The sequence below is a fragment of the Vitis vinifera genome, chromosome 5 (genome assembly GCF_030704535.1).
Source record: "Vitis vinifera cultivar Pinot Noir 40024 chromosome 5, ASM3070453v1".
Taxonomy (NCBI): Eukaryota; Viridiplantae; Streptophyta; class Magnoliopsida; order Vitales; family Vitaceae; genus Vitis; species Vitis vinifera.
The window spans coordinates 9,817,236-9,833,900 of record NC_081809.1 but is presented as its reverse complement, the minus strand read 5'-3'; the positions used below and the strand labels follow the sequence as shown (position 1 = coordinate 9,833,900).

The following is a 16,665-nucleotide window of genomic DNA, read 5'->3' as shown; positions in this document are numbered from 1 at the left end:
GTCTCATTTGGGAAGTGGGTTTCCCCAAAATCACGTTTCTAGCTGGCATCATCAACCGTTCACTTTACATTCATTGATTTCGAGTTGACATCATCACAACCGTTTGTGTTGCATTGATCTTAACCGAGGGACCGCATACACAAAACGATATAAACAGCTATAATTTAACTTATTTCAAAGTCACTAAAGTGCCAGTAGCGTTCACAAGTCACAATAGTGTTCTTCACAAAATATTTAAACTGAAAATAAACATTAAATATTTCATTTCTAAAATTTAAATAATTAGTTTAATTGTGGTTTAGAAATATTTTTATTTTTAAATTTTAAAAACAGAAAATGATAATAACTTATATATAAAAAAAAAAATTATATTCACATCCATGGGAACTCTTTTTACATTCGCCCTTATAATCTATTTTTTAGGACAAAAATATACTTCGATGCAATTTCTCTACTATTCTCTTCCTTCACTTTTTCTTTTAATGTTTCGAACTATGCATCTAAATACTTGCATTTGGAATTGTACCTTTTGATACCCTATTTACCAAATAATTGAACTATGTTCAATTCAAATATTTCTCGTCAAACCTTTCAGGTATGGATATTTCCTCATTATTTGGATTTTGAGATCTGAACTTCATGGTATTCAACCTTCTAGGTCCGAACACCATGAAAAGGTTTTTTTTTCATTTCTATTGTATTTTTTTCATGATTTCTCACTACTAAACCATTTGTAAATTCTTCCTAATTGTTTTTAAATTATTTTTTCAATAAGTTTTTCATAAAAAAAAATTAAATTAAAAATAAGCCCTAAAAGATATTCATGCAGTATGTTCAATGAATTCAAACAAAATGTATAAAAAAAATTACAACCGACCATAAACATGCTTCAAACACTCTTTCATTATCAAATAAATTTTAGAGAAGATGATTTTCTCTTAGGGTTTGTTGTTAAAGATTGAAGTCATCCCACGTTAAAAGAAGACAAAAGGAGGAGCTTCCTTGTGCTATAAAAGGAGGCCTCCACCCTCTATATTAATCATCAAAAAAAAAGTTTTTATCATTTTGTAAGTTTTTATGTTCTCTCCTCTTAATTGAAAAAAAAGTTGTAATTTTGTCTTCATATAGTTGACATTTTTTGGTCTATCTTGTAGAGGTTTCCATCATAATTAAGTGGGTTTTATCACGTAAGTACTTTTGCCCATTGTTTTATTTATTTATTGCTCTATTTTTCTTTTATTATTCTATTTTCAAATTATCATTGTGGGTATCATTTTATAACAGTGGTATCAAAACCTAGGTTTAAGACAGTAGGTGGTTACTTTTGTGGTAACTATATGACTACAAAAGTTTTGTCAAAAGAGTAATAAGAACTTAAGGAAAACAAGTTTTAAGTGGGACCACTATGACCTTTCCACTTTCCTAGTGTATTCAACACATACACTAACTATTATTCTAGGTTACCGTTCACCATAAAAGTGAAACAAATGGCAACAAAATTTGAAAGAAAAAAAAAATCAAAAGGGAGCAATTTTAGGTTGTGGAAAATGAAAATGAAAGTCATCTTTGAGGAATGAATATTGCCTAGAAGCAGTTGGTAAAAGACTAGAAAATGTTGAAGATAAAGAGTGAGAGCAAATGGATGGGGATGTCGTTTCAAGCTTACATTTAGCAATAACAGATAATATATTGTCAAGTATCTCAGAATTACAGTCGACAAAAGATTTAGGATACTTTGATAAACTTATATGAGGCCAAGTTGTTGCATAACAAAATCTTCTTGAAAAGAAAACTCTACACTTCAGATGTCATAATCTACTTCAATGATTGAATACATCAACACCCTAAAAACTATGTTCTCTCAATTATCAATTAAGGAGCATAACATGGAAGAGAAGGAACGTGTTGAACTTCATAACATGGAAAAGAAGGAACGTGTTGAACTTCTACTGCAATGTCTACCTGATTCATATGATCATCTCATCATATATGTGGTTAATGGTGTTTCAAGGATAATGGTAATCTTTAATGATGTTGTGGCTATTGTACTTAAGGAAGGCTTAAAAACAAGGAAAATAGAATATCTTCTTAGCAAACCGAGGCTTTAATTATGTCTAGAGGAAGATCAACAGAACATGGTTCTAGTGGGAGTCAAAGCTAGAATAGGTCAAATCGATTGAGTCTATGATTTTTTAGTTGGTCTCAATGCTGAGTTTGACCAAGTTGAAGTTCAAATACTTAGCAAAGAGCTTCCAACTTTGAATAAGACTATCTTTATGATTTGAGTAGAAAGCAAGAGAAGTGTCATACTTGAACCTCAGAATATGGAAGACTCAACTATGGTTGCTAACAAAGGTAGTGATTAGAAGGCTAGTGTTATTGATAACAAAAAGACTAATCGGTCAAAGGTTTCAAACCGTGAGAACAAGGATAACTTATAGTGCACTTATTACCAGAAGCCTAGACATACATGGGAGAAGTGCTAAAAACTTCATGGTAAGCCAACCATGTCTAGCAAATAGTGGTTTACAATGAAGGGCAACAAAGGGATAATGGGCAAGCAAACTTATCTTTTGTTTAGCCAATTAAATAAAAATCCTTGGAATAAGGTGGATTCAATCAAGAAGAGATTGAAAAACTAAGAGCTTTGTTGGGAACTCTTGAGAAACCTTCAGGTACATGCTCACTAGCACTTTCAGGTAAGTTTCTTTTTTTCCATTGGATTAAAAGTTTAGAATAAAACCTTTTCTAGTTTGCAGGCTATAAATTCAGGTGCCATAAATTACATGGCTCATTCATCACACCAATTTAAAAATTACAACTTGTGTCCAAGTAGTAGGAAAATAGTTATAGCAGATGGTTCATTAATCATTGTCACAAGTGTAGGAGATGTCCAAATAAGTCCTACACTCACACTTAGAAATGTGCTTCATGTTCCAAAGTTGTCCACTAATCTTGTTTCTATACAAAAAATTACACAAGATTTGGGTTGCATTATGACTTTTTGCCCTACTTAACCATGTATTTCAAGATCATGACTTAACACTTGAGACACCAAGCAAGTCATTTGTATCTTTTCTTTTTTAGTACCACATTTTAATAAAGAAAAAACCTGGCTTCATCATGGTAGACTTGGACATCCATCATTTAGAACTCTTAAGATCTCGTTTCCTTCTTTGTATAGGAAATTAGATGTTGAGAGCTTCTATTATGATGTATTTGAACTTGCTAAACACAAGTATGATTTTTACGTGGAAAACATAGTAGGGCGGTTGAATGAGTGATTTTAAATTTTAAATAAATATTTATATGTTATAATAGAATTTTTTTATCCCAAAAGATACCAAAGATACCCTAAATAACTAAATACGTTATACCTAAAATCTTAGGTAAATAAAAATATGATTTTTACTTTTTAAGGATAACCTGCGAGATGTTAAGGATAATCAATTCTATCAATTATAGACAATTTAAACAATATATCAAATACAAAAGATATAAACAATGAGGCATAAGATTTTTTACGTGGAAAACCTTTACACTAACTATCAAGATAAAAAATCATGAGGTTTGAGACCTACTAATCTAAGTCCATTATATAAAATCAAGTTACACAAATTTACCTAATTGTAGCCGTAAAGACTTATTCTCTAGTACCTATAACGTGATTCATGTCTATGATACAGGAACCTTTAATTGCTCCAATAGATCACTTTAGCCTCATTGAAATTAATTTAAATATAACAAACAATGTATAATCCTAGGTTAGAATTTTCACAAAATCACATATCAAAAAACCAATAATTATAAAAGCAAAACCTAATAAAATCTCCAAACATAACAAACTCCAAAATGTTTTAAAGATTTAAAACAAGAAAAACAAGAAATCATCAATAATGGTAACTACTGCCAAAGGATTTCTGACACCAAAAACCAAATAATAATGAAACAACTCCTTCTTCCACTAAAGAGTTTCCAATATGGACCATTTCTTTTAAAACTTTTTGTTCTTACTCATTATAACGAATGTATTTAGTAGGCCAACAAAACCTATAAACTTCTAATGGCACCAACACATTTTTTAGATCAAAGACATAACAAAGTGAGAAAAAATTTGAGGAAGAGGGTCATTTGTAAAGTTCATTTGTATACTAATTGACCTGACATATATATAAGATCAATTAGTGTTTGATATCTTACATGATTACACCTAACATGTTATACATATCCTAACTTTGTTTCCTATATCACATGCTAACCCAACAAACTTTAACTTTATGTGAGGTTTTAGAAATTAAGGGAAAAATAAAAAGAAAGAAAAAATAAAAAAAATGGAAAAGAGATTTATGTTTTGAAAGAATGTAAATTTGAAATTGAAACAATAAACAAAATGAATAATAAAAGGAATAAATGAGAGAGTGAGAAGAAGAAATGCCTCTCAAAACTTTGTGTGTTGATATAATAGAAGGAAAGCCTTTTATAGGGTTTACAAAATACCTTTCATTTTCCACTCATATTTAAAATTAGTAAATGAAAGCTTTTGCTTCATTTTGCTAGTTAATAAGGTGGCCACTCACCACTCTTAATTATAAAGCATTTACAACACTCTTCCTTGGATGTCCACCACATGAAAAGAAATGTTTTATTAAAACCTTTTCAAGAACAAACCTATGGGAAAAACCTAGTAAAGGAAAAATAGTACTATATTCTTCTAATTCTTTAGGTTGCTCTTTGTCTATTAGGACAGTCTTGTTAAAAGCCTTACCAATAAAATCTAATGGGACAAAAGATGAATGGACGAAAAAAAAGTATAATGTACTAACATCCTTTTATAAACATGTTTTCCCTCATGTTGATATCCTTGTGTTCATGCATTTCAATATTGTGTATTAACCTCTTGAACATTGAGGTTAGTAATGACTTTGTGAATAAACTTCTAGATTATCTCTTGAATGTATTTACTAAACATCGATTTCATTACTATTCTAGAGTTCATGTGTATAAATAAATTTTGATTAAATGTATTTGGTTATATTTTCGTTAATATGACCCCCTTTTATCTATACAATGCATACAATATTCTTTTCATATAATATCATCAGGTTGCCTTTGATTGAGGATGGTCCACATGATTCTCAAATATGTTGGATCATAGATCTCATTGCAAGTATTTTTTAATGATTTGATGACATAGCTACCATTGTTTGTTTGAAAAATCTATATGAAGTAGTAATATCATCACATTCAAACATATACCCTAGTTATGACCCAGATTTATGTGTATTTGAAAGTTATCCTACATTCTCATATCTAAGCAATTGAAACTCTGGTTTTCATGAATAAAATAGACCTGTGTCAATAGTTTGGAGAAGATAACACAACATATGTTTGATACGATTCTAATGTCTTTGGGATGGAGCGGAACTATATCTTACTAATAAATTGAAAGAAAAAGCAATTTTTAGGCGTGTACAATTGACAAAATATATGAGTACAACAATAGCATTAAAATATGATATTTAAGGACCAAGTAATTCTTCACCATCTTCATGAGCATCAAATGGGTCATTTTTCTCTTCATGTGATTGTACAACCATAGAAGAACTTAAAAGATGTACTTATCCACGTGAAAACACTTCAAAATTTTCGTGATGTATGTTTACTAATATACTAAAACTCCATTTAGAAAATGTTTGATCTATAGGCTAAGATAAAATTTTGATTCTATGAGATATTTCATCTCAAATTCCTTTTCCAAATAATTTGTTATTTTTTTGAGCACTTCAGGAGTCCCAACAATATGTAAACCATGAACATACACTATAATAATTGAAAATCCAATTTCTAATTTTTTTTAATAAAAATACATGGACATATAGAGTTGTTAACTTATGCTTCTTTTAGTAGGTATTCGCTAAGGTGATTGTACCATATGTGTCTAGATTGCTTCAATCCATACTAGGATTATTGTAACTCGATTGAACACATGCTATGAGGCTTTCCATTTTTTGCTTCAAGTAATTTAAATTATTCATGAAATTATTTGCTTCAAGCATTTTAATCCTTTAGAGAATTATTTGTTTCATGCATTTTAAGTCCTTAAGGTAATTATTTGCTTCAAAGCATTTAAATCCTTCAAGGAATTATTTGCTTTAGACATTTTAAATCCTACAAGAATTTTAGTATATATGGATTTTAAATATATTGTAACTACATCATAAAGGATATATTTAGTCCTTCAAAAACTATTGATCATATAATTATATCATTACAATATTTGATACAAGGTCTATACAAGAAACCTTATGCTACTAATCATGCTTTATATTTTATAATCTCATTATTTCCAATTGCACTTTTGTACAAAAATCCATTTCTCCCTAACAAGCTTTATGTCTTCAAGCCTTTGGATTATAGGTAATACTTCTCTTTTCATTAATGAGTTTAAATCTATCTACGTAACTTTTTCCCATTTTGACCAATCATTTATATGTTGACATTCTTCCACATTTTGTAGTTTGAGATCTTCATAATTTCTTATGATGTTAAAGGCCACTTGGAAAGTGAAAATATTGTTAATAACAATATTATTTTGATATCATTTTTCTCGTATGTACATAACTTATTGAGATATTACAATTTTTAGGTACTTATGTCTCTTTAGGGGCTATTTATTCAATTTCTACCTCTTTAGGGGATACTTGTTCACGTGTGCCTCTTCATGGGCTATTTGTTTAATATGTGCCTCTTAATTAGAAACTATTTGTTTTATTTGTGTCCTTTTAGGGGCTATAGGTTCATCAATTTTAGATTGATTAGTCAATTTTATGCCTCTTCAAGCTCTTCGAGGGTGTCAAGTTCTCCTTGTGTTCCCCTCTTATAGGGAATCATATCCTTTGAGTCAATTAGTCTAACACACTTTAGGTGTAGCTTAAATTCATTTGCAATTATCTTATCCTACAGGAACATCAATCCATGTTTGAGTATTTACAACCAGAATAAATGACTTTATCACTTTCTTTGTATCAATAAATGCATATAATAATTGGTTTGCAAGATTTTCCAAATAAATAATCATTTGAACTTCTAGTTCACATTGATATATATGAAGATCAAGATGAGATAAAGTGGATGCATTCCATTTAATTTCTTACTATTCTTCTAGAATCAACTTTTCTCTCCCTAATGGCAGGAAAACATTTTCATTAAAATGATAATTCACAAAGTCCCAAGATACCTTATGATAGATGAAAAATAAAAACTTACATAAATCCCAAGTTTTTGTTAGGGAATGATTTTAGTATGTCATTTAGGTGCAATTGGTACATATGCTACACAATTTAAAAAATAAAATAAAATCAAAAGGGAGAAACATTTGGTTGTTTTCTAAAGAAGAGTATTCATGGTAAGTTAAAGGTCAAATATGGACTAAAGTTGCAACATGCATAATAGCATGACGCCCCTAGAAAAAAGTTGGTAATTTGGTTTTCATTAGTAATGGTCAAGAAATTAAATAAAGGCATTTAGTGAGGCATTCTACCAAACTATTTTAGGTATGAGTATGTGCAACTTGATGCTCAATATCAATTCTAACTTTATGCAATAGTCAATGCATGCTTGAAAATAAATTCACCAACATTACAAAAATGTATTGTTTTGATCAAATAATATGAAAATTATGCTTGTAATTTTTTATTTGTGCAAAGAACCTAGCAAAGACAATATTACATGTAGAAAAGAGATAAACATGTGACTGCCTAGTAGAGACATCTATTAAAATAAAATAAAAAATAATGAAATGATCCACATGGTAGGTGGATAAGTCTACATATTTCCCCATGTATTCTTTCCAAAAATACTAGTGGCTCATGTATGAATTTGGTAAAAGATGGTCTAACTATCAATTTGCCTTGCAATCAAACAACAAAAATGAATATTCACTAGGCAAAATAATCTTCTAGTTCTTTAATGGATGCCCATGTGAGTGTTTTATTATTCGACATGTCATTGAGGACTTCAGGTTATCTAACCAATCAAGCTAAAATATCAAAATTTGTGGGTCATTGAACTTCTAGTTCACATCAAAATATAACTCAATAGGCTTTACAGTTGTATGATACAACCTAAAGGAGAAAGGTAGGAGCTTTTCACCTATAAACTTTTGGCTAGAAATAATATAAGTAATGTAGAGAGATATTTCATATTACTTTCATTCATAGTTTCAATAAAATAATAATTTCTATGCACATCTTTAAAACTGAGCAAATTTCTTTTAGATTCAATAGAAATATAAAGCATCACTCATATGGATCTAGTTCCATTTGGTAGTGTAATATTTACTCTTTCAGAGCCTTCAATCAAATTTATTGTATCTGACATTACATTAGCATTGGCTTTTACTAATATCAAATTGAAAAAGTATCTTGAAATTAGAGTGTGAGTAGTTACACAATTTGTTAGACATACACCTTCCTTGTTCATCTTAAAATAATAAGTATTTGACTAATATTTAGGCACATGGCAAGTACATAACCCATACTCTTTCTTACCAAGCCCATAATAATTCTCAATATTGTTTCACTTGTTGTGATATTATGTGGTTTATTTTGTTATATATGTTAACTTTAATTTTGTTATTAATCATTAAGGAGAGAGATTTGTTCTCACTTATGGGAATAACATTACGTTCCTTTAATGAAAGAATATATAATTAGATTGAAACAATAAAGAAAATGACTAATAAAAGGAAATGAGAGATTGAGGAGAAGAAATGTCTCTCAAAAGTTTGTATTGATACAATAGAAGGAGTAAATGAAAGCTTTTACTTCACTTTTTTAGTAAACAAGGTGGTCATTCACCACTATTAATTATAAAGTATTTGCAACAGTTTAAAATTAATAAAATATTTTTACATAATTTTTCAAACTTATTTAACTTAATTTTTCTCTTACATATAAAGATTAGATAATTCCAAAATATATAAGTTTTCTTAGCCAAATTGAATTATATTTGAGTTTTTTTTTTAATATTTTTTTAATGATGAACCAAAACATGAGAAATTATTTTCCTCATTAATTAGCTTTATATTTCTTTGTTTAGTACTTCCTAAGAACAAAATATAACCTAAGAGACAAAATTTCAAAATTTGCAAGCTCATATTAATTTCTTATATATTTCTTAAAAAACATATTTAACTTAACATCGATACATCACATTATGAACTTATATACAACAAGATAATAGAGATGTGACCAGATTTATTATAGTTCAGAAGGCATGTGAATTTGGTTCATCGGTGTGACAATCTTACTTGGGCTCACACAAACATTTTAGGCCAAAGCATATCCTTGGAGCTCGAGTTCAACCCAAAATTCTAAGATCTAGCTTGAACATCATCAGCTTGGTAGGAAAGGCCTACAAGGCATGAAGTATCACCTACAAAAAGAATAAGACTGGGGATTTGAATCTTTTGAATTAGTGAGAGGTGTAAAGTATAATGAACATGTTGGTTTAAGAAATGCCAAGAGAGAGAGAGAGAGAGAAGAAAAAAAGTTGAGTTATTAAATTCCTGGTACTAGTTGAGTTGAAAGTTTGCTTGACAAAGCAAAGGGTGGTGACCTAACTGATGTTAGTGCAATAATAGAAATTTAAGCATATTTGTGTAATTTGTATAATTTCTCCTAAAAAATTAAAAGCGAGCGAACGATGATTTGGGAAGGCTAGAAAAAATGATGAAAAGTCTCATATAGTTAGCAAAAAAGGGGCTGGGGGATTTAGGAAGCCTAGAAAAAAAAGGATGAAAAGCCGCATAGTTAACCAAAAAAAAAAAGAAAAAAGATTGGCCGTGGGGTTGGGGGGATGGCGGGCAGTGTTTAAAAGTGTGGCTGAGAGTGATTTGGTATGAGGCAAAAATGGGTTCTTCCCCGTATTTTAAACCTTGTTGTCTGTAGACAAAGGTGAAAAGATGGTTTTAAAATTACATGAATTTTAACGGGTTTGAGTTATGCATAATCATGTTAATTTATTTAACCTGCTTAATAGACAACTCATATTTAGGTTTAACTACTCAAGCCTTCTAACCTTTTACTCAATTCATTAATAACCCATAAACCTATATACATTTATAAATTTATGTATTTAAATATAATAAAAATTAAAAGCTTTTAAATATGAATATCGTATAATTTAAAAATTAAATAATTAGTTAAATTAAAATTCTATATATATTTCATTTGCAAGATTAAAATATTTTATAATTAAAACATTAAGTAATATTATGAACAAGTATCCATTTTGTATGTTGTAAATGTATTATAATTAAAAATTAAATAATTGAATGAATTAAAATTCTAAAATTTAAACTTAACAATTAAAAAACAACTAAAAAGAATTTTAAAATGATATTTTTATAAATTTTAAATTTTAAATATGCTAAATGAGTTATAATCGTGTTAATTGGTTTAATGGGTTAGAATCATATTAACTTGTTATTAATACAACACAACTTATTACTAGCCTTAGCAAATGACCATACATAACTTGGTGAAGAAAGGAGGCCTTGAAGGGTTCAGCAAGGAGCCTGGGCGATGAACCATGAGTTTTAAGCTCCTCAAATGGAGAAGCTCCAATATGATTTGGATTAAACCTTGAAGCTCATGCAAATTTTTTACACTGCTAAGCATCCACTATTATAAAAATAGATATATCACATTAAAGGAATAACACAAACTGTGGATGTTCATACCTTATTATAGCTTAGCAAGCCTACACAAATCTAATGCTTAGTAAATTTCTAATAGAGATGGAGCAGAATGACTACTAATGGATTTCTCACAGAATGACACAGACAGCAGAAAAACCAGAAACAGTCATTGCAGCTGCGATCGCCATATTCATGGCTCCTTCCAAGGCTTCGAATGTATCCTTTGCACTAGTAGTCTGTAAAACATTATTATGAATACCAGATTAATGTTAAGAAAACACACAAAACTGCCGATGTAACTAAGAAATCATTGTCACCATAACTTAAAAATAAGAGAGTTGGTAAATAAGAGAAGCATTTTTCAGTTGGAAAGACATGGCTTTTGGTTAAGAAAGTATGACACAGGTGAAAAAGAACAAGAACATGAAATTACCTTATTAATCACTTTTACTAGAGAATGAGCTGAAGAAGTGATTGCTTTTGTAGTGCTTGGCTGCATCAAACAAATGAATTTGTCCTTTTACTCTGAAACTTAAATTCTTATATATAACAAGCCAACAATTTAGTAGTGTCTAATATTGTAAAATTCATGGAGACTTCACTTTTTCTGAACCTCAAAATTAATTTTGAGAAAAATGATAAGAGAAGGGGGAAAAAGTCATGTAATTGATTTCCCTACCTATAAGCAGTGTTGTATACTTAAAATCAGTCAATCATCACTGTATACCTTAGTGACAAAATTTTTCTCTTAAATAAATAGATTTTGGTTCAAAGACCATGGGACGGATAAAGAAGAACAAAGCACAAGGAAGAGTTAGAAGATGAAACTACCTTATTAATCACTGGCACAATTGGACCAAGAGAAGAAGTGTTTGGCTTTGTAGTGAAATTAGGCAGCTGCGTGAAACAATCATTGTCATTGTTAAAGAATCGGTTAATCCAAAAGCTTATATTGTCAAGTTAACCATCATTAAGTAGCTATTATTAATTTAGTTGTATAATGTATCCTATCAACAGAAAGTTTGATTGAAAGAGCATGAAACAAACAGAAGATCTAACAAAAGGAAAAATAAGAACATTATAAACTCACTTTGTTATTCAATGGGACAATAGGACCAGGTGAAGAAGTGCTTCCCTCTGAAGTATCTATCTGCACCAGTTAATTGTCATTCAGGTCGGTCAATATTAATTTAAGAATTATTGTCTACAATAACAATATAAATCACATTAAATTCACTTAATTTCAAGGCCAATGTACTAATTGAAATTTGGTGTTAAAAGGTAAATTGGAAATAGTTAGGCCAATATATAAATATAGCAGAAACCCCACAACAAATTGCTTGTTTCCTATATTCTAAATATTCCCCATTAGTTATTTGATCACGTATGAGTAGGCTAATTGCTTCCATTAGAATATAGACCCATAATGTATATCAGACTAATAGTCTCTTGACTAGGGGTGAATTGAGCTACCCAATTGAACTAGACTATCTTAAACTTTTAGGATATGGGACAACAATATGTATCAAACTAACAATATATTTTTGGCATGTATCTTACATGAAATGGGTGAATAAGAGTAACATTTTCCCTTTTCATTGATAAATACATGACATTAGTTGAAGGAAAAAGGGAAATAGAATAGCATAGAAGAAAGAATCAGATAACATAAAGAAAAGAACACTAAATCACCTTTAGCAACATGGCAAGGGAGGCACTTTGCTTTGAATCATTCACCTGTATCAAACAACCGGGTCAGCCGGATCAGTCCATTTTATTAATATTTCAAAGTTGTAAACTTAAACTTGAATTGAATTTTAAAAATTATAAAATTTATATATGTAAAATACATGTTTATAGAAAAAAATCATACTAATTAAATTATTGAATCAACATCCATCCATTAGAATATACATCAAACTTAAATGCAACTCAAATACTTTAAAAATGATTTCAATCAAGGGCATCCTTTATACATCTTTAAAAAAGCACCTTGTCTCTATGGGTGCACCTGGTCTGGTGGAAACACTTGTGTGACTATGGGCCCCTTTTATTATGAACTTTTTAAACTTCCTCCATTGAACTTCTTATTCCACCAATACTAAAAACAACATTTTAAGCCTCTCATTCTAATCAATCAAAATAATACTAAAAAGATTAAGCTGTGTCAAAAGTAGAAGAAGAGGGTATAAGAAAAAAGATTAATTATGCCTTGTATGCCATGACTAAAAGAGAATACTAGTAGTGAGAGGTACCTTTACTCCACCATCCATTTTTAATACTGAATTTATTACCTTCACATGAGTCTTTGGTCTGTTGGCTTTCCAAGCGGTTTCCCTCATGGCTTCAAGCAAAGCGTAGTTATCCAAAAACAGATGATGGGTGGCGCTGTGGATAAATTTTTGGGCATTGTAACAGTGAAGACATAGAGAGAAGCAGGTGCTACCGCGCTCGAAGCAGCTGACACAGGTGAAGAACATTCCCTCGATAAATTCCCCACACCCTTTGCAAAATGGCCTTCCACTTTGGATGATATAGTAGAGAGTTTTTACATCGGAGAAGTTGAGTCCCTTTTTATCTTTGTCTAGTTTCCTGAAGAATTCTGGAGTATTCATGAACTCAAGATCCAGGTTATTATTGGTCAAGTGTTTGTAGGCTTTCCGCCTCATGAACTCTAGGAACTCATGGAGGGCCACGCGTTCATGATTTCCATAATGCATTGAGCTGAAAAACTTGCGTATCTTCTCCTTCTCCTTAATGTCTTCTGATGTGCTTCTGCAATAGGCCGTAGCAATCTGGCGCAGCTCCTTCATTATCTCAGGGCCTTGAGGATGAGAATCCTACCATGTTCAATTCGGATTTTCAATTATTTGGGCTTGGAAGATAGCATCAAGTGTAAGGGCAGTGGTGCAGTAGTTAATAAGGATGGTATGAAAAAGCCTTTCACTTTTTTCTTTCTTTTTTTTTTTTTCTTATTTTTAAATGCTTAATTTGTCAAAGAGCTTTTTCACAGGTTTAACTATAAAAATAAAAAATTAGAATTTTTCCAACGAATTAATTTTCATACTTTTAAGCATTAATCAACAAAAATATATGAGAAACTTAACTAGATAATTTCAATAAGAATAGAAAAAAAATATTAAAGAATTTTTTGTGGATGAGGATGAGGATGTGTAGGTAGAAAATAACTAAAGCATCCAAAAATTTAATTACATAAAAATTCATTTTATGGAGAAATTTTTAATATGAAAAGATATAAAAACCTTTTGAAAACCTTTATTATCATTACTACTTTTTTAGTTAGAAAGTCTATAACATTTTGAAAAATCAGTATTTAACAAAGAATTTTAAAAAATCATTTTATATGCAAAGGAAAAAAAAACCTTATAAATGTGAAAAATAAAAAATAAAAGAAATGCGAAAAAGAAAATAAGCAAAAATAATTTAAGAAAAATTTAGGGAATGGCGAAAAGTTATTTTTGGTATGCCAAAACAACATCATGGACATCATTGATGAACCAAAACTTGAAAAAAGAAAAAAAAATTGATTCCAAAATAATAAATAAAATGAAGCCACATTTACTTAATGCTGAAGTATTGTTGGTGGGATGATAATAGGAAGGATTTTTAAATTAATTATTATTTCTATCCAAAAAAAAGTAAAAAAAATTAATTTTATATATATATACTGTTGGCATGTATCGGTTTTTTCTAGACTCATAGAATAGGTAGTCGATAAAACCCACCCATTGACGTACTAGTTGTTCTTGTATAAGAAGTTTCAAAAATCGATTGGAAAATAAATTTTATTAGAGCACCGGGCTCCTTACCTTGAGGAGAGTCTGAACTTGTGCGGCTGTGGCCCTCAGTGCCGGAAATTGGGATTTCCTCCGCTTGGCTTCAAGCAATGCGAAGTTATCCAAAAATTCTTTGTGCTCATGCTCTATATTATTGCTTTCATAGCATTGAAGACACACAGAGAAGCAGCTAGGAGAGTGGTCGAAGCATTTCACACAAGTAAAGAACACTCCACTCATAAATTCTCCACACCCTTTGCAAAATGGTCTCCCACTCTTAACTATGTAGCACAGAGTCATCACATCATGGAAACCCAGACTCCCTTTCCTATCCTTGTCAAGCTTTCGAAACCATTCTTGATTGCTCATTCGGATGTAGCCTCTCTTCTCCGTGAAAGCCAAGTACTCGCGCAGGATCACTCTTCGATCTCCATTCAGATCCATGGAATTGAAGAAGTCGTGTGCCAGCTGCTTAATGTCTTCGGCCCCGGCCTTGTAGTAGGCATCAGCTACCTCTCTCATTTTCTCCATTCTTTTCGCAGAGCTTCTTTCCTGCTCATTCATCCAGAGGAATCTTTTGGGTGGTTTGATGGAGGTGGAGATCCCGTACGCGAAAACCAAATTAAAATAATGCTGGCCACTTTGGGAAAGCGATTATGAATGTGGTTGATGGTAGGGTAGGTCGGTCTAATTTTCATTTACATTAAAAGTGAAAAGCAATAAAAAAACTCACCAATCAATAAGACAACACCCCACTTAGGAAAAGTTTAAAATGGTACTAGTTTGTTGACAGATAAATTAATAATTTTTGTATTGATATTTCTGCATGCTGTTTGTTTTTAATTTTTTTTTCTATTTTCCATCCTCTCATTCAAAATAGAAATTTAGTACTGGTATTACTCTTTTGCTGGGTAGTTTCATTCTGGCTTTGTCCTGGATAAACAAACACATAAAGCCTATCAATCATGGACCTGGGAATGGAATATACAAATGCGCGTCTTTAACTACATTAGACTTTTTCTTAAGTCATTATCTTACTTTGCACTAATCAACCCTCTGATTGGTGGGTGATGCACCCCATTGAGAAGTTTTGGGAGCTTGTGGACTTGGTCTTTACATGTTGACTCAAGTCTACACACTTAGGGCCCCCAATCTATGCCTTAATTCTAATAATGGGATTAGGTTGGATCCCCTGATCCACGGCTTTTGTGTTGCTTTTGGAATAAAAGTTTTTTCCAAGGTTAAACATTTGTTATATGTTTGTCTATTTCTATAGACTAAGGCATTATAAAAGGAAAGGAGATTGAGGCATAAATTGATTCTTTAATGAAGTTGGGATTGAGATATTTTTATAGAAAAATAAAACAAATATTTTTTTTTTCAAGTTTACATGTTAAGCTCTTTAGTTTTTGTTTCTCCTTAAAAGCTATATAAGATTGTGAAGTTGCCTTGAAAGAGAAGAAGTTTGTGTAATTTCACAAAAGGCTCAAGGAAGGTTTATGCAATTTATCAAATTATGAATTAGCTACCAGGCTATAAAACATTGGGATTTTTGCTAGGATGATAAGGGTGCATGTTTTTCATATATTAGTTTGTGATATTCCACGTTAGATAGTGAAAAAAGCTTATGACATTATATATGTATGAACACTTGTTAACTTTATAGATATATTTTAAAGTTGTAAGTTAGAATGAACAATATTTATAAAGTTGGGAGTGAGTCATTACAAATAATATTAAAGTCAAATTTATAACTCCAATGTAAGGGTTTGTTTAATTTTGTGAGAGATGTCTGCCTGTTTGGCCCCAAAATCCCATAAGGCATGATAAAAACGTTGTGTTTGCATGGAGGATGAGAGATTGTGATATCTCACATTGTGTAGGGGAAAATATATATGTGTGAATATCTCTTAACCTTATAAATCCATTTTAAAGCTCTAAGGGTCTTTTGGGCCTAGAGTGGATAATATTTATATAGTTGGTATCAAAGTTAAGTTCCTAAATCTGGGAGATATTTGTTTAGTTGACCTTGCAATCTCAGGAGGCACAACAATATTGTGTTTGTATGGTTTAAAGTTCTGAGTAAGAGTAAATAATATTTACATGGTTGAGAGTGGTTACCCCTTATAAGACAAATTTGGAATCAAGATGAACAATTTAAGGATG

General features: G+C 30.7%; 1 protein-coding gene across 1 annotated transcript; it reads right to left on the bottom strand.

Annotated features, from left to right (window-relative positions):
* Positions 1-10,688: 10,688 nt before the first annotated feature.
* On the bottom strand, positions 10,689-15,132 carry LOC100244274 (hypothetical protein). The gene is made up of 7 exons (XM_002282214.5): positions 14,533-15,132; positions 12,997-13,542; positions 12,395-12,439; positions 11,793-11,852; positions 11,534-11,599; positions 11,136-11,195; positions 10,689-10,938 (listed from the first exon to the last, which is right to left on the bottom strand). Exons 1-7 carry the CDS (start codon positions 15,061-15,063, stop codon positions 10,831-10,833), a joined length of 1,416 nt encoding a protein of 471 aa, XP_002282250.3. The 5' UTR covers positions 15,064-15,132; the 3' UTR covers positions 10,689-10,830.
* Between the last annotated feature and the right edge of the window lie 1,533 nt (positions 15,133-16,665).

Coding starts and splice junctions, on each gene's coding strand:
- LOC100244274 (XM_002282214.5), bottom strand. CDS start 15,063: ATGAATGAGCAGGAAAGAAGCTCTGCGAAAAGAATGGAGAAAATGAGA. Junction 11,853..12,394: donor CCCTTGCCATGTTGCTAAAG/GTGATTTAGTGT, acceptor TAACTGGTGCAG/ATAGATACTTCAGAGGGAAG. Junction 11,600..11,792: donor TTGTCCCATTGAATAACAAA/GTGAGTTTATAA, acceptor TGTTTCACGCAG/CTGCCTAATTTCACTACAAA.